The sequence below is a fragment of the Capra hircus genome, chromosome 7 (genome assembly GCF_001704415.2).
Source record: "Capra hircus breed San Clemente chromosome 7, ASM170441v1, whole genome shotgun sequence".
NCBI classification, from domain to species: Eukaryota; Metazoa; Chordata; class Mammalia; order Artiodactyla; family Bovidae; genus Capra; species Capra hircus.
In genome coordinates this window covers 47,349,236-47,367,125 of record NC_030814.1, presented here as the reverse complement: position 1 = coordinate 47,367,125, position 17,890 = coordinate 47,349,236, and the positions used below count along the sequence as shown (strand labels likewise).

Sequence of the window (17,890 nt, the reverse complement as noted above, 5' to 3'; positions counted from 1 at the left end):
GTTCAACACTTTGTTGAGTCTCTGAGTCCTATGACTCTTTGTATACGGTGTGGTCTTGAAGACCCCAGACGCGCAGTGCCATTGATGGTGAAAGGGGGGGAATATTGCCCTTAGCACTGCTGTGAAGCGGCTGGACTGAGTGGAGTTGAGTGTTAATAGCATTCCTCAACACCATGATGTTCTATACAGGAAATGTTCTGGAGGAAAGGTTTATGTAGATCTGAATGCTGGATCCTGCTGAGTTTAGAGGATCAAGAAATAGTGCCTAATTCCTTGTGCATGCCTGATCTCGGGCAGGGAAGGGAGACGCGTGTCCTCCATGTCCGTCCGGGTGTTCTGTGCTCTTGGGCGGTGGGACTTACCTTGGGCAGGGACGCTCGAGAGCCAGAGCTCTGGGTGGTCATGGTGAGCACAGTGGTGATGCCCAGGCCCACGCGGGCAGGGGCAGCATCCATGTTGATCCAGAAGGAGATCCACGAGAGGATGACAATGAGCAGGCTGGGGATGTACATCTGGATCAGGTAGTAGCCCATCTGTCGCTCCAGGTGGAACCGGGCCTCGATGCAGGTAAACTTGCCTGTGGGAAATTAGCGTGGGAAGGCAAAGTGGCCTAGCGGATAGGAACAAGGCTCTGAGGCCAGAACAGCCTCGGCTGGAATCCTGGTCCAGCCCCACACTAGCCGTGACCTTGGATGAGCATTTGAATCTTTCTGTGTCCCAGTTTCCTCATCTATGGCAAATTGGGGATGATGATGATGATAGTAAACAATAATAACACCAACCTCACATGGCTACTCGTGTTTACTGCAATGGTAAATGAGATGGTGAAATGAGTAACGAACTTAGCATAGCCCTCACAAACCATTAGGGCTCAGAATATCATTCATCATCAGCCTCATCATGTGACTATGTGATACCTACAGGGGGAAGTTCAGCCTCTGTAGTCTGCCCTTCACAGTGCAGCCTGTTTCCACTCCATTTCCCTTCTTTCTTCACCTCACCCATGACCCCTACACTCCAGCCCTTGCCTTGAATATCCTCTGTACTTTCACACTTCTGAGTTTTTGAGCCTGATAATCCCTCTGCCCCGAATGCCCTTCTTCCACCCCACAACCTGCCAAGGAATCCTGCCTCTCCTGTATGGCAGTTTAATGGTGACGTCTCCCCCAGGCAGAGCACTTCTTTTTTCCCCATGTCCCTTCAGCTCTGTTCACGTGAGCATCGGATGCTTTAAAGTGTAGTACACTGACTAGGCAAGCCAACCTTTCTCTCTCTTTCTCTGTCCTCTGCACCAGGCTGTGGACAGCTCATCTCCCAGTCTGTGTCCCTTGAATTGTGCTGGGCCGTCCCCTGGTGGGGTCTTGGCTCCAGTCCACTGACACACAGTTGCCAGGGGAATTTTGTACAGTTCCCTGGACTGCAGCTTCCATGTGATCAGGGCCTTGCCAGTCTTTTCTCATTGAATCCACAGAACTAGCCTGGAACTCAGCTCTTACTTAAATGTGGGTAATGAAGGGCCACTGAGATGATGAATGAGAAAAATGCTGTGGTGTATGAGAGTCCGCTGTGATTATTTGATACCTTGGGACCCATTGGCTCTCCAGACCCATGGGGCTTGCATCCTCCAGTGAGGAGGGCTGACTGTGGCCTTGAGCATCCCCTGATATTGGTAATTTGAGGGGCCTGGAGCCCAATTCCTTTGGGGACTGAGGGATGACTGGCCTGTTCTCTCTCTCTGTCTCAGCTTCCCAGGGATGAAGAGAGTATTTTTGAAGTTTCTAGGATGTCTATCTCCAAGGTCACTGGAAAGGGACACCTGTCCTAAACAGAGCAGAACCCAGGCTGCCTGCTCTTTTTCTGGGCCTTCCACTTGCATCAGGACGCACAGTGGTTTCCCTCAACTCCTCACCCTCACCTCCCCCTCTCCTTGGCTCCTGTCACAGCCTGTCGTGTGCCTCCACTTCACTGGGCTGCGTTCGCACAGCAGGCCCCCCGCCCCCCACACACAGCTGGCATACTGACTGGCTGCCTTTTGTCTGCAGTGTTCCATAAGCTCCTTCCCTGCCTGAAACAGGGCAGGGGAAGCCAGTCTTGGTCCTGCCCCAGTTCATTCCTGTGTTCATTCTTCCAGCAAAGCCCGGGCTAAGCATGGGAGGTCGTAGCTCACACTCTAGGGGACCCTTTCCAACTTTACTGATCCTCAGTGCTTACTAATCCTTAGTGCTGGCTTGCAGCTCCCTCCCGAGGCCTAGTGGGAACATCGCCTGCTCTTGCCCTCTGAGCGATGCCAGCTGCTCTGTGACACTGCTAGGTGTCCTCCCCCTGCCAGCTCTCCCTTCTGCCTTAGGTTCTGCCCTGAGCTGAGCACGCTGCTACCTGGAAGAAAGACTGGATCTCCTAGTTCCCCTTGTTGTGAGCCGTGGTCCAAGCTCAAAGTTACTTGCCCCAGGACTTCAGGAGGAAACTGTGGGAGCCACTTTTGGTTTCAAGGGACATTCCCTTAACCCCTGGGTAATAAATGCAGAACTAGACCCCCCATGGGTGCCTCATAAGACCCACTGAAACAGTGATGGCATGAAGGTTTGCAGTGACCTCTGGCCCTGGCTGCAGCAGGATGGGGCCCGAGGAGGGGGGCCCCTTGCGCCTACCTGTGTTGTAATGCTTGGTGCAATATCTCAAGTCCTTCTCCTCTTTCAGGATAAACTGGGGTAGAGTTAGTCCGTCTGCCACCTGCACAGCCCCCTGCTCCTGCCACTCAAAGATGAGGTCATTCATGGTGTATCCAACTGGGATGGGATCAGAAGAAGGAGAAGTCACCACCTGGAAGCCCTTATCTGAAGCATGTCAGGGGTGATTAGGGTTAGAGGTGAAGAGGCATCAGACGCTCAGTGGAACTCATGAGACTACATTGCTTTGTTTCTCCTCCTCTCATGGGCGGTTAAAGCGGGTTTAATTGCTTGGTTTACCTCACAACCCTGTTACCTTTCTTGCTTGTCCCAGCATCCCACCTTAGCATCCCAGCTCTCAGTTCTGTTGTCAAGTTCAGCTGACCTCTGCTATTTTTTGCCTGTGCACCATCCTTGCAAGCACATCCCCTTCCCTCCAACCCCTGAGGAATACCTGTATGGATTGCTGTCATGGTGGGGCTGTCAGTTGGGGGACAAGGTCTGAGATGGTGACTCCTTTAGGCCAATCAGACTTTCCGCCCCAGAACCTTGACTCTTGAGTAAAGTGACAGCAGGTTGGGAGCTGGCTGGTGCTGACTCTCCTTGGAGGTAGTGCTCCAGGGAATGGTCTGTTAGTTCCTGTTGCCTAAATGCTCTGCCCCGGTTCTTGTACTTTAGCTTCTCCTCCAGATCTGTGAGGAGTTTGAACCCCTATGCCCTTCCACTTAATTCCAGTCTTTAAATTCATCAGATTGGTTTCTCTGTTTCCAATCAAGTAAGTGAGCTACCCAGTTGGTTAAAATCTTGGTTCACCTGTGAACTCCTCCATAAAGCCTTCTCTGTATCCTGTCTCCTTCCCAATCAGAAGGAAGTGCCCTTTCTGCCTTGAGGCCACAGCGTTTTGTACATCTAACCACACACTTACCACTTGCTGCTCTGTGTTAGAATATTTGTGTGGACAGACATCTCTCTCCCCTGCTGGAGTGAGCAACTCTGGGAGTTTAAGGACTCAGACTTATTTAAGCTATGACTTCTCTATTCCTGGTGAGCATGTTCACAGAGAACATGGAATAGTGCCTCTTTGGAGAATGCTCTAGAGCGGGACCTGAGTCAGACAGTGTAAGGGAAGTTACATTTCTAATGCACTTTCTAAGAGCAAAGGCCCTCATCTGGTATTTTGGACTGTTATAGTATGGCAACCCACTCTGGTATTCTTGCCTGGAGAGTCTCCATGGACAGAGGGGCCTGGTGGGCTACAGTCCATGGGGTTGCAAAGAGCTGGACATGACTGAGCAACTAAACACAGCACACAGCACAGTAATCTCCTGGGGTCCAGGGGTTAGGAGCAGATGTGTGGGAATTTCTGCTGGTCCCATGGGTAAAGGAGGATCTGATTTTTTTTTTAAATAGAGGCCTCATGCAAGGGACTCACAGCTTTCCAGTTGCATAATGCACGTCTGGACATCCATGGGGAAGTTCTTCAAGTCCATGGGGCAGGCCAATGTCAGGGTGATTCTGGGAAGAGAAAGAGTTGAATGATGCTGGATCCACAGACCAGGGAAGTTGTGCCTCCATGCTAGCTACTACCAGCAAATTAGTTATCTAGGAGAGGGCAAGGAGGTCAGGGAATTAGGCGTTTACTAATATATGCACGTTTCCATATCAGAGAGAGAAAGGAGGTTGCCTCCAGTTACACAGAGTCTCTGGAACTTCTGGGCTTCTTTGGTGTCTGTCTGGCTTCTAGAAACCTGCCTTTAGCAAGTTGCCTGAGGCCTGGAGGCCCGCATCCTTACTCTTTTGCAGAGCTCTTGGGTATGGACAGAGCCTGACTTTTAAACTGAGCACTACCAGGCCTTAGGCATCCCCAGGTGCATCTGGAGCAGGTGTGTAGGTGGTTCTTGTCTCCTCCCTTCACACACTCATCAAAGGTGGTTTCCAAGAGGCCCCCTGCCTTCTCAGTGTCCAAACACAGCTGATTCCCATCTGCGGGCTCCTGTTGGGCTCAGCTGGGAAGCAGTGGTTGCCCCAGGCTTTTGGGCTAGCTGTTGATTTTGGGTTGTCCAGCCCTGGCAGAAGCTGCAGTCTCAAGCAGAGGGAGTCCCCTTAGCTGAATCCTAGGTCTGCAGCTCAGCTGAGATGCAAGGCTTCAGCTTGAAGGGCTCTGCCAACTCCCAAGCCCCTGCTTCAGGGAATGGAGAAGAAAGACCAGTGGAGGCCAAAGAGACTTCAGTTGACAGGCCAACTCCCGCATTTGACAGGTGAGAAAACCGGGATGCAGAGGAGGCTAGGGAGGGGCGCATGTCAGTTCACAGCAAGCTGATGGCTCAGCCAGGACTCAAAACTGTCGCTCCTGGCCTCTGGATTTTGAACTCATGTATTTGCTGACGGGCTTTCTAGCATTGCTGTCCTGAAAAGCCAACCTCAATGCACAAAGACCCCTAACTGGTGGTCATGTGGGGCTTAGCTGCCAGCACCTTGGCCCCACATGGTGAGGTACACAGCCCTGGGTGAATGCCCTCCTCCAGCTTTTACCCATGGCTGTGGATGTGGGCCCTTTAAGTACAAGGCAGAAGCAAGGGAGGGAAAGAAGAGGAAAAAGAGGGAGTGGGAGGAGGAGGGGGAAGGGAAAGGGCACACCGTTGAATTTCTGCAGATAAAAGCTCTAAAGTGGGGCAACTGTCACACTGGGTTAATTTCCTGAAGTTGAATGACCTTGGAACATCACTTTCTGCTGATTTGTCCTTCTGTCATGCTGCACTGGGGCTTAGCTTCCTGGAGATGTGAAACTAGCCTGGCTGCAGCAAATCCCCAGCCAGCAGGGCCTTGGTGGCCATCCTGAGCCTGTCACTCTTCCAGTCTGGATGTGCATGGGGTGGGGTGGGCAGCAAGTGAGCAAGGCCATGTGGGCCCCTGATTTCTCCCAGTTTGCCCTCCTGCGGTGCCTCCTCTCCCTCCTGAGGTCCTTGAGTCCCCCTCCTACCCTGTCTGAGTCAAGTCACACTTGGGGATTAGGGCCTGTACGGCCTCTCCTATGGGCCTGGACACTTAAAGCTCATCTCCTAATAGAATTAAAAGATACATTCCCCTGAGGAACTGGTGGAGACAGGGAGGCATTTAGGACCAGTGCCCCTTAAGCTCTTTGAAATAGAAATATGTTCATCCAATATTTGAGTGCCTGTTGAATGTTCTTCTAGGCTCAGAGTGGGCATTAGATCCATACTAACATAGTAGAATCTAGATTCTACTACTAAATAGCTGTGGGAACTCGGGCAAGTTGCTTAAACTTTCAGATCCTCACTTGTCTAATCTGCAAAATAGGCATAACAAAACCTGCTTCATAGAGTTGTTGGGAGGATTAGAAATCATATGTGGTAAGTCCCAGCCTAGTGGGTAAATTCTCAGGGAATAATGCATAGTAAGAATATTACATGGACATTGGTTCTTCCCTCCATGCCTTGCAGGAGGAGACTGGGAATTAGGTGGGATGGGGGTTGCAGAGTGTGGCAGAAAATTCTGAAGGTTTGACCCCAAGTAGTGTCTGCAGGATCCCTCCTAGGAAAGAGGGTCCCAGGTTCTTAAAGTCAGTACAAGGAATAGAGGGTAGAAAGGTTTTCTATTCAGGACGGAGCATCCCTGGTTTATACCTGTGAGCAGCACTGTCCACCCAGCAGGCCATTTGTGTTGAAGTTGCTGTGATTTTTCAGACTTCGTGCCTTTGGTCCTACTATTTTTTTAAAAATTATGGTAAAAAAGTGTAACATGAGATCTACCCTCTTAATACATGTTTTAGTGTACAGTCCAGTATTTCTGTCTACAGGCATACTGATATACAGCAGCTCTCTGGAACTTATTTATCTTGAGTAACCAAACATTCCTGGGGTGGGCATTGACTTCGAATACTCTTTTCCCATCTTGTTTTATTGAAATGCTGGGGAAGTGTCGGGGCCTAGTTTTAACCCTCTGTCTCTAGGCTGCTTCCTTATTCTCCCTGATTATAATGAGCCATGGACTTCTAGAAGCTCCCATGGTGTTTGATTCTTTCTTGCTGATTGTAAGTGGCAGAGCAGGCTCTGCCTGTCCTGCAAAGGCACTGGGTTGTCAGGGCCTGTTCACCTCTGCTTGACCCTCCTCTTAGGGTCTCCTCCCAGAAGGTGTGTTCTGAGGATTCAGGGGGTGATGAGCCTGACAGGACTCACCTGATGCTGTAGAGGACATTCCCGTTCCGGGAGATCCTCAGCAGTTTGTTGTCTGTGGTGATCTCGTGGAAGTGGGCCCCCTTCTCATTGGCAAAGAACAGATCAGGTTTCCAGATGGAGTCCAACATGGATGGGTCCAAGTCCAGCGAGTCATCAGGGTATTCGTTGTAGGCCAGCCGGGGGTCGTTCCACTGCTGCCGCAGGAAGATGTTGACCCTGTAGTCCTACAGCCAGGAGACAAAGAGGTGGACTCAGAGTTAGGCCCTGGATTGTCACATGGTGGAGGGCCTGGGTGCTTCCGGTCAGTGTTCCCCAAAGCCCATTCTGGAGGATGTTATCAGAGTGCGGGATGAGGTGTCAAGTCTGTGCATCAGGCAAAAATCAGGGGAGTCATAATTATCCCTGAACATTCTCTGGATGCCCTATTAACTACATTCAACTCTGAACTGATATAATTTAGGAGTTTTGATAAGAGAAATAATACATCACAGATAAAGTCCTCCTTTGATTATTAACCCCATCAGTGCAGTAATTCTCTTGACCACTAAGCTTTGAGAGTCACTATTCTAGACAGATTGAAAGAACAGAAAGACTAAAAGCTAATGCCAGAGCAGTCACACTATTTCGCCCAGTTCCCAAGAAGTGAAGGAAGGTTGAGTGGGGGAATTTTATAGTGTTCTGCTGGTCTTAGAATTCATACCACTCTGTTTTAGTAGCCACCTTCTATTACCTTTTGTAACATGTGTTGATTTGTTTGTTTGGGGAGGATTAATAGATGACACTCCTTACTGAGTTTTAAACCCAGTGCTAAGCAAAATGCTCTCTGATGGGATTGTAGTGTAGTTACTCCACTGAAAAAGATTACAATCAAACCAAGTAGGGAAATGTTTGATTAAACCAAATATATCAGATTTCTTTATTGGAGGACTTCTCAGAGACCTTAATATACTAAGGAGTTGTGTGTATCTCCAAGAAGGGACTAGACTATTCACTATTTCCCTGGTTCGTTTTAGCCATAGAACTCTTATTTTGTACACGCTACTTGTCTTCTACAGAATGTAGGTTAGAAACTGCTGTCCTAGTTAAAAACTACCCGCTTCTCCATCTTTATTTTTCTCCAGATGGGGAAACTGAAATCAAAAAATAATTGAGACTGGCCAGTGTCTCTCTGAAAAGGCAAAGCAGAGCCCATTTTGGAGCCTGGGTGCCTTGACTACTAGCTGAGGATTTGTTCGTTGAATCCTAGAGGAACTTAAAGAATCCGTTTAGTTTGTATTCACATCCGGAGAAGCAATTCATGGCATGGGTAGGTCTCCATGGTGGGAAATTGGGTAATGAAGTTAAGAAATATTTCCATTAAGAAAAGTTTTAAATTTTGTTAGAGAATCATTGTTGACTTGCAGCCCATGAATATTTCACCGCAAGTAGAAATTGTGTTGTCCTATGAAGAAGGGTCTAGCTCTCTCTGCTGGATTCCCAAGAGGGTTTATAGTTTCCTAGAATATTATAACCTCAGTTCAAGTCCAATGTTAAATGTTCTCCTTCAAGTAATAATCTCTACTCGTAAGCACCTGCTATTGCTTTTTCTCTGAAGGTGCAGGATAAGGGAGGCTGTGCTCTGCCTTCTTTTGGGGGGCTGCCTCTAAATCCTCATCACTCTTGGTCTGTCATTAGCACGAACGAACTGAAACAAACAGCCCTTCTTCCCGCCCTCACCTTCACCCCGCCACTTCCCCCCTCAGCTCATGCCTCATTCTGTTCTCCTATAGAAATATCAACAGCTTCATAAAATGTTCCAAGGTATTTTATAGGATTGTTCTATAATTTAATTGCAGCCTCTCCCTCCAGGCCCATAGAAAATGGCATTTGGTCTCATAACTTCTTATCTTATAAGTCCCAGCGTGCAGGGAAAACTTCAGACCAGACTGGAAGTTGATGCTTTGTTTTTCCTACTGACGGTAATAGATAGCTCCCAATCTGGTTCCATCTGATCAGGGAAATGGCCTCTTTTTGTCCTGTGGATTTTACATGAAGAGAGAGAGCGTGTGTGTGTGTGTGTGTGTGTGTGTGTGTGTCTGTGTGTGTGTGTGTGTCTGTGTGTGTGTCTCAGAGAGAGAGAGAGATGAAGCACTGGGCAGTTCATGTCAGAGTAAACAGACTATGAATGGTTGGACAGAAAAAGCCTTCAGGTCCCCAAACCCCAGCTGCACTTCTGATGTTCTTGCCAGTGACATGTCAAATGGTTTATGTGCCTGGAAGAAGGAAAATAAAGTGGCATTTAAAATGGCCTGTTAGGCACCAGGCACTGTTCTAGATACCGTCACATACATTTAATCCTTACAAAACCCTTGCAAGCTAGACGTTCATATTCTCACAGTGAGCTTAAGGAAACCGAGGTTTGGAAAGGTTGAGAGGCTTGTTCAAGGCCAAGAGCTAGCAAGCAGCAGAAAGTGTGAAAGTGAAAGTGTTAGTTGCTCAGTCATGTCCGACTTTGCAGCCCTATGGACTGTAGCACTCCAGGCTCCAATGTCCACGGGATTCTCCAGGCAAGAATACTGGAGTGGATAGCTATGCCCTTCTCCAGGGGATCTTCCCAACCCAGGGATCAAACCCACATCTCGTGCATGCAGGCAGATTTCTTTTTACTGCCTCAGTCACCAGGGAAGCCCAGTAAGTGGCAGAGCTGGAGTCTGAATCCACATCAGCCCAGCCTCCTAGTGAGAACTTGTTGATTATGTCCCCTGGCAGTGGATGGCCAGTTCTTTGCTGGGGACCATTTTCTCTCATCCCTACAGCCTGCTCAGCCTAAGCCTTATCTCCGGTAGGGGCCTTAATGCCCACAGTCTTTCCTGACCGCTTCTTTTCTGATCTTCTGATAAAACCAAATCACCAGAAATGTTTAATTTAGCACTTCCTCCCTGTGTCTTATCTCCTTAACTTGATGGGAAACAATTAGAGACAATGGACCTGACCTTGGAGTTCTCTTGTACCCTCCTGCCTACCCACCCAGTCTGTGTGCCTGGCGGGGGTCGAGGAGGAACACAGCCAGAAAAAGTTGGAGTATGAAGAGCTTTCCCCATTTTATGGCTGGAGAGACTGAGACTCTTTTCTAAGGTCACACAACAGTTCACAGAAGACCTGGGATTAGAATCTTGATTTACTTCTCTGGGCCCCACTGTTAAAAGAAGGAGTTAGGAGGGGATTTCCTGGAAGTCCAGTGGTTTTGATTCCACACTCTCACTGCCGTGGCCTGGGTTCAATCCCTGGTTGAGAAACTAAGATCTCTCAAGCTGGGTGATGCAGCCACTCACAAAAGAAGTTAGGCTAGATGGTCTCTGAGTGAGTGAGTGAAGGTCACTCAGTCGTGTCTGAGTCTTTGTGACCCCATGGACTGTAGCCCACCAGGCTCCTCTGTCTATGGAATTCTTCAGGCAAGAATACAGGACTGGGTTGCTATTTCCTCCTCCAGGGGATCTTCCTGATCCAAGGAACGAACCCAGGTCTCCTGCATTGTAGGCAGATTCTTTACCCTCTGAGCCACCAGGGGAGCTCCTAGATGGTCTCTAAGAACCCTTCCAAATCTCATAGGTAATGATTATTAATTTTATTTTTTCCGGTGATTTTTAACTGAGAGTCTAAGTGCCAGGCACTGTTCTAGGAACTGGAAAATCCATTGAGAACAAGAAAGACGTTTATGGTGTCCCAGAGCCTACTGTGTGGTGCTTATACCACATGGAGACAGGGCTCTGCTGAGGCTTAAAACAGGTCACTGGGAGATACAGAGTTCAGGCTCTCCATCTAGATTTGGATGTGGGGGTCGGGGAAGGTGCCAGGAAGATGTGATATTTAAAGTGGGACCAAATATGGCAGAGTTGAAAAGGAAAAGCATTTAGGGCAGTTGGAACTGCCCCTGTGATGGCCTGGAAGCAAAGCAAGAGCACGTGCCTTGGAAAGAATAGCGAGTGAATGAATCAGGGCAGGAGTGGGAGGAGGCACGCAGTGAGCGGAGTCTTCAGAGAATTCTAAGTAGGGAAGGACATTATTATAGTTGCATTTTATTACTGATATTTAAAAATACTTTAGTTTTCTTATTACAGAAGTAATGCATGTTGACTATAAAAAATAGAAACATACATTACCTAAAAGAAGAAAAACAAAATAAAAACTGTAGGGTTTTATTATGAAATGCTTCATAAATAGTGAGGGTAAGAGATGCGGAGACTGTGTCTGACACCCACAGGCAACTTGTCTCCTCCTCCCAGTGGCCTGGCTCCTCCCCTCTGCATCGATTGATTTTCTCGTCCCTGGTTGGTAAACAGCAGTGGGAAATACCATTCAGAAGGAATCAATGTAATTGTTGTAATCGACTGAGAGCTAAATGCTGTCTCACTTGCTTGGCCGTACACTCACGTTGGTTGGTATTCAACCCGCTGGGCATCCACGTTCAGGTTCATGGGCAGGAGGAGCAGCACTGGGGTTCTCTACCCGAGAATCTCAGGTCCTACCTCCTGTAGTTGGCTTTTAGTCCTCAGACCCTCAAGGTGGCCCATCTTCTAAGTCCGAGGGGGTGGGCCTGCCAGAGCTCTGGCTCAGCAGGCTCTAGCATCCGCCCTCCAGTCTTGCCTCTGAGAGTCCCTGATGGCCTTATTTCTGAGACTGAGGTAGAGCATTCATTTATCTGTTCTTTCATTCAACAAACATTTATTGAAGGCTTCCTGTGTGCCGCCCCTCTCCCCACCGCTGTTATGTCTAGTTTCGCACTCTAACCTCTCCCAGTTGCTGCTGCTGCTGCTAAGTCGCTTCAGTCGTGTCCGACTCTGTGCGACCCTAGAGATGGCAGCCCACCAGGCTCCCCTGTCCCTGGGATTCTCCAGGCTAGAACGCTGGAGTGGGTTGCCATTTCCTTCTCTGATGCATGAAAGGGAAAAGTGAAAGTGAAGTTGCTCAGTGGTGTCTTACTTTAACCTCCTCTAAAACTGTAAATTGTGGTGAAATAGGAAGCATGAGTTGCTTTAGCGGGAAAGTGCTAAAAGCCTGGTGAGAGTGTTGGTGGGAAGGGGACATGGAGGGCAAGGTATGTGCCCACTGCAATCAGAACCCAGAGACATTACCCATGAGGAGAATGGAGAACCAGATTCTTATGTCTTCCTGCTCTCAAAGGAATGTCTCTTCTCTAAATGAGATGCAACCCAGTAAACACTTATGAGGCCCAGTAGGAAAACAATGAGCGTGGAGGCTCAGGCTTCTACCCTCATGGAGCTCAGATTACCTAGCCAGCCAGGAAAGGAATGGACACAAATCTAATGTACAAAACTGAATGTGATAACGGTCAGAAAAGGTTCTATTAGATATTGCTGCTATTAGATAAGCAGCTGTTAGTTATTGCTTTTAGGCTGTTAAGATTACTTCCAGGTGAATCTGGAAGTGTTTCTGGGGAGAAGGTAGCATTTGAAATGGCCCCTATCAGGTTGTTCCATCCTCCTGAAGTTAGCATCTCTAGATCTGATATTGTTCTGAAATAAGAGCAATACTTGATTTCTGCTGGAAAGGAGGCCAGTAATGTGTGAGGAAGAAGGACAGGGGTGAGGAATACAGGCACAAAGCATGGCTGGATGTGAGGGACTGAGGGCTGCGGTCTTGGTGTACATAGGATTATGGTTTGTAGAGTTGGAGCGTCAGAGGAATTTCACGTGGAAGGAATAGCATGAGCAAAGGTGTGTAGGCAGGGGCATTCACACAGTTCAGTTTAGCTCAACCATCAGCTGCAGAAGTAATGAAACGTCTCCCTTATTGAGGACCTACTATGTACCAGGTATTTTGCTAAGCATGGCACAAATTGCACCTCATTTTTATCTTTAAAACAATCCTATGATTATATGTATTTTCACCTTAATTTTATAGATGAAGGCTCAGGAAGATTAAGTATTTAGTCCAAATTCATGTAGCAAATAGTGAGGTTGAAATCTGGTTTGTCTGATTATATAAAGCACACTCTCTCAATCACTCTGCGGTGTTGAGGCTGTAGAACGGATTGATTTGAGACTGTAGGTATCCTTAACTCCCAGACCAGAGTATTTGGATCTTATTTTGTAGCTGGTTGGGTGCTACTGAAGTTTTAAGCAGCGGAGCAATAGCACAGTGTGACTTCAGAAAGATCAGTGCGGCAGGCATGACCGTGCAGTGTTGAAGTGAGAGGAAACGGGTCCAGGAGACTTGCTCTGAGGCCGCTGTGACAGTGCCGTGAAAGAGGAGGAGGAGCTGAACTAAGATAGTGGGACACAGGAGAGAATCATCGCCGTCTGTGGTCACTCCCATCTCCTTCCTCAAATATTACATGTAGACTTCTGTCTCAACTCCTTCACTTTACAGACTGCCCAGAGAGGCAAAGAGACTTTTCCTGGGCCACACAGCAATCCAGTGTGGGGCTTTAATACAGAAATTTTGCCCTACTCCGTTGCTTTTCCTAACCGCTTGTAGAACTTTGAGGGCAGGAGGAGGAGAACCAAGGTGAATCGGCCATCAGGCAGGCTCTGCTCTCTTAGAAAAACTCTGAGACAGCTCTGACCGGGTTTGGGATAAGGTGCCTGAGAGCTGGACCTGTCTGCTAAGAGCTGGGGAACAGGGGCATTGAGAGAAAAGGGTCCAGGCCTCATTCATGAGCTGCTGCTGCTTTTCAAGCTTTTCAAGACCTCCGAGATGCACTGTGGAACTGGAGTTATAGACGTTGCCCCCAAATGTGAGGAGGGTCAGCCCCAGTCTCTTCACAGTGCTGTGAGCGTGTGGAGCTGACTCACCAGCACATGCAGAGTTTACTGAGTCCCGACTGAGTGCCAGGCACAGTGCCAAGTGCTTGAATGAACCCTCTCCCCAGATTCTCACAGGGACACTGTTTTATGGATAAATTGAGCCTGAGAATTCTTAATGCTTTGTCTAAAGTTAGTGACAGGCTTCTCTGGAGGCTCAGTGGTAAAGAATCTGCCTGCCAATGCAGGAGATGTGAGTTCGATCTCTGGTTGGGAAGATTCCCTGGAGAAGAAAATGGCAACCCACTCCAGTATTCTTGCCTGGGAAATCTCATGGACAAAGGAGCCTGGCAGGCTATAGTCCTTGGGCTCGCAAAAGAGTCGGACAAGACTGAGGGACTAAACAACAAATGAAGGCACATAGAGGTTAAAGTGCTTTTCCTGACATCACACAGCTAGTAAGTGGCAAAGCTGAAATTCGAACCGATGATGTTAATGCCAGAGCCCAAGCATTTAGCCACTAGACTATACCACCCAGGATCTCCCAGTTTTGTACTGAGCCACAGTTTTGTGATACCTCAGTGCCATCAGCAACTGCCTTGGCTGTTGTTATATACCTGTGGGTTTGTAGAGACCCCCAGGTAGCAGAAAGTATTGAAAAAGGGCAAAGGTCTAAACGCTTCTGCCCCAGGTCCAGCAGGCGAGCACTCCTGCCTTGTTCCTGGTTTGCCTCTTGGATTTGACCCTTGGTCTTGCTCTACACTCAGGTTCACAGCTGGCAGAGTCCCTATACCTGACATTGCCTCTTGGACTCCACGTGCCTACTCCTCCCTCTCCTAAGTCACTACCCTGCCTGGAGAATTCTCATTTGGATAACACACAATCAGGACTGCATTTGTTGTGAGGAGCTGTAGGTGGTTTGGACCAATGGAGCGGAGCCTCTTTGTCTGTCTTTAGGGGATCACTAAAGCCCAGCATGAGTTTAATAATTACATAAAAATGCTAATAGCAGCTACTTTTATTGGGTGTCTAACATTTGCTAGAACTTTATATGCATTGTGTTTCTAAACTTTTTATCAGCCTAGAACACTGGATATGACTATACTCATTTCACAGGGGAGGAAACTGAAATTCAGAGAGGTTAAACAGAGGTTAAGCCTAGAGTCCCATGGCTCGTAGGTGCTAGAGCAGGAATATGAATCCAGGAATGTCTGGCTCCCAATTTCATATTCTCTTGACAATTACATGCTGCCTCTCTATTTTCTTTCTTTTGAAAACAGAGTTCCTAGATAGGGAGGTGAAAGAAGCGTAGTAGACATAGTGTACTGGGCCCCCCCTGAGCCCCTGTGACAGGTTCACTCATACGTATCCTCACGGTCAGTATCAGGTGGAGAACTTTGGATTGTAACACAAGCTGAGGTGGATTCATAACTGGTTGCCAGAGGATGCAGACTGAAGGGTGACTATTTACTTGAAAAGAGGAAGGAGGACAATATTGCAGTTGTTGTTTCGTCGCTAAGTCGTGTCCGACTCTTTGTGACCCCATGGACTCCAGCACGCCAGGCTCCTTTGTCCATGGCATTGCCCAGGCAAGAATACTGTAGTGGGTTGCCATTTCCTTCTGCAGGGAATTTTCCTGACCCAGAGATTGAACCTGCGTCTCCTGCATTGACAGGCAGAGTCTTTGCCACTGCGCCACCAGGGAAGCCCAATATTGGCAGTACAGGGCAAAGTGAGCTGAACCACTAGGAAACTTGGAAATAGAGGAAATAAGGTTGACCTGTGAGAGTTAAACCAACAGCAGAGATGAACATGCAGCAGAGAACTTCGGCAAGGCTCAGCACCATCACAAGGACCTGTGTGTAATCTCAGTTATTTATAACAGGCCCCTGCTTCTAATTTAATCAATGGAACCCTAATTTATTGTATTATGTCTTGTTTAGAGAACTATTATATAAACATATTGAAGACATTCATTCAGTGGTACAAGAAAGGGCAGTTTGAGGATCAGGGATTTGGTGGGTAAATTAGCATCATCTGGAGGGTGGGGTCACCCTGCTTGGGGGAGCACCAATTTTTTCATCACTAAAAAGTTGTTTTTTTTTTTTTTTAAGAAATACTTATTTATTTGGCTGTGTCAGGTGTTAGTTGCGGAATGCGGAGTCTTTTGTCATAGTGCATGGCTTCTCTCTAGTTGTGGCGTGCGGACTCAGTAGCTGTGGTGTGCAGGCTTAGTTGCCCCAAGGCATGTGGGATCTCAGTTCCCTGACCAGGGATCAAACCCATGTCCCCTGCATTGAAAGGCAGGTTCTTAACCACTGAACCACAAGGGAGGTCCCTGAAAAGAGGGTTTCTATGCGGTGAGACAAGGATGGCATCTTAGACCTGTCTCTGGCCCAGATGAAATTTCCTCAAAACCTTCTTTTCCTCCAGTTCGGTATGTCAAAAGCAACTTTTCATGTGCTTTCTTGGTACTGGGAGAGGGGTAAGAGAGTGCTTTCATGGAGGACACGTGCATGCATTTTTGGAATGGGAAGTCCCATCATAATTTAAAATCACTTGGTGGTCTTATTTACCCACTTCAGTCTTTCATGGGTTTGGTTGTCATTAGTCAGCCGTCCTGAATCTGACCTGATGGAGCGCCAAACCTGTGCTGCTGTAAATTCAAGACTGTGATGCCTCCCTTGGTGGAGTCTTGGAGAGAGCCATCCAGCAGACCGTACCAAGACTAGCTATAATCTGTTTTCTGCCTTGAACAGACTCTAAAACAAATGTGAGGCCTCTCTTCTTGGCTTCCTCTCAGTCATCAGTTTACCAAGGTTTTGTGGCATGTTGAGCTATGTCTAACTGGATGACATTTACTAGACTTTTTCTTGGATTTCCTCAACTCCAGAGTGTAAGTGACCTACCCTTAGCTGTGTAGATAAACTGAAAGTATGATGGAAAAAGCAACAAACGAGGATCTTATCCACAATGCTAACCAACCTCACACAATATTCAGAACTAACCTGACAAAAAAAGTGTGACTTGTATGTATATATATGGAAGTTATACATACATATATGTGACAAAATGATTCTAAAACCTTACTGAGAGGCATAACGGAATATCTCTATAAATGGAGAGACATACCACATTCATACAGTATTGTTAAGACGTCAGCTCTCTGCAAATGAATCTATACATTCGTTGCAATCCCAGTTAAACTCTGAGGCTATTTTCATAGGATCAACAAACTGATTCTACAGTTCATAGAAAAAGAAAATAGACTAGAAATGACAATAAAACCTTATAAAGGAGGAACAACAGAGGATTTTTTTCTCCTGGACATAGAACGCAGAGTGACGGGACAATAAACTGAGGCTGTTTATACACACAGCTGTTTCTGTAGCCCACCATGTATCTAGGCTTCCCAGCGGGCTCAGTGGGTAAAGAATCCACCGGCAGCTCAGGAAATGCAGGAGGTGAGGGTTTGATCCCAGGGTCAGGAAGATCCCCTGGAGGAGGAAATGGCATTTAATGACAGCATTTCTAACCAGTGGAGAAATAATGGCTACTAAGAATAATGCTGGAAAATGATCTAATCAGAGAAAAATAGAGTCAAACCATCATCAGCTACTTTACAGCAGACTAAACTCCAAATGGGTTATGGAGGGACATATAAAAGAGGGAACTTATGATATTATTCAAATTGTGCATACGTGCTCAGTTGCTCAGTCATGTCCAACTCTTTGTGACCCAGTGGACTGTAGCCCACTAGGCTCCTCTGTCCATGGGATCCTTCAGGCAAGAATACTGGAGTGGTTGCCATTCACTTCTCCAGGGACTGATCTTCCCAACCCAGGGGTCGAACCTGTGTCTCTTCTGTCTCCTGCATTGGCAGGTGGATTCTTTACCACTGAGCCAACTGGGAAGCCCTTCCTTATTCAAATTGCCCACTATGTAAAAACAGGCAAACAAAAAAGCAAAGATACTCAGATTCACTGAGAATCTAGAGTGAAAATTAAAAATGACAATGAAATACCATTAAATCTCATTTGGTAAAATTTAAAAGCTTGGTAATATCTTGAGTTGGCAAGGATAAAAACACTTGTGTGGGGACAGTCAATTATTGAAGCTTCTTTGGAAGTGATCTGGGCAATAATATTTGTCACAATAGTGCAGGTCCTTTGATAAAGTAATTCCACTTCAGTGATATATCCTAAGGAAACATGCAGCGAGTCATGTCCAAGATTATTCACAGTGACACTTGTTTGTAGTAGTGAAAGCGTCATAAGCTTAGAGA

General features: G+C 47.3%; 1 protein-coding gene across 1 annotated transcript in view; it reads right to left on the bottom strand.

Moving 5' to 3' along the window:
* GLRA1 (glycine receptor alpha 1) overlaps positions 1 to 17,890 on the bottom strand; it is an 87,944-nt gene that overhangs the window by 13,871 nt on the left and 56,183 nt on the right. The window contains exons 4-7 of the mRNA XM_005683198.3: positions 6,863 to 7,086; positions 4,099 to 4,181; positions 2,649 to 2,786; positions 363 to 577 (exon numbers count right to left, since the gene is read on the bottom strand). Of these exons, the coding sequence (XP_005683255.1) occupies positions 363 to 577; positions 2,649 to 2,786; positions 4,099 to 4,181; positions 6,863 to 7,086 (660 nt within the window). The remainder of the gene's footprint in view (positions 1 to 362; positions 578 to 2,648; positions 2,787 to 4,098; positions 4,182 to 6,862; positions 7,087 to 17,890) is intronic.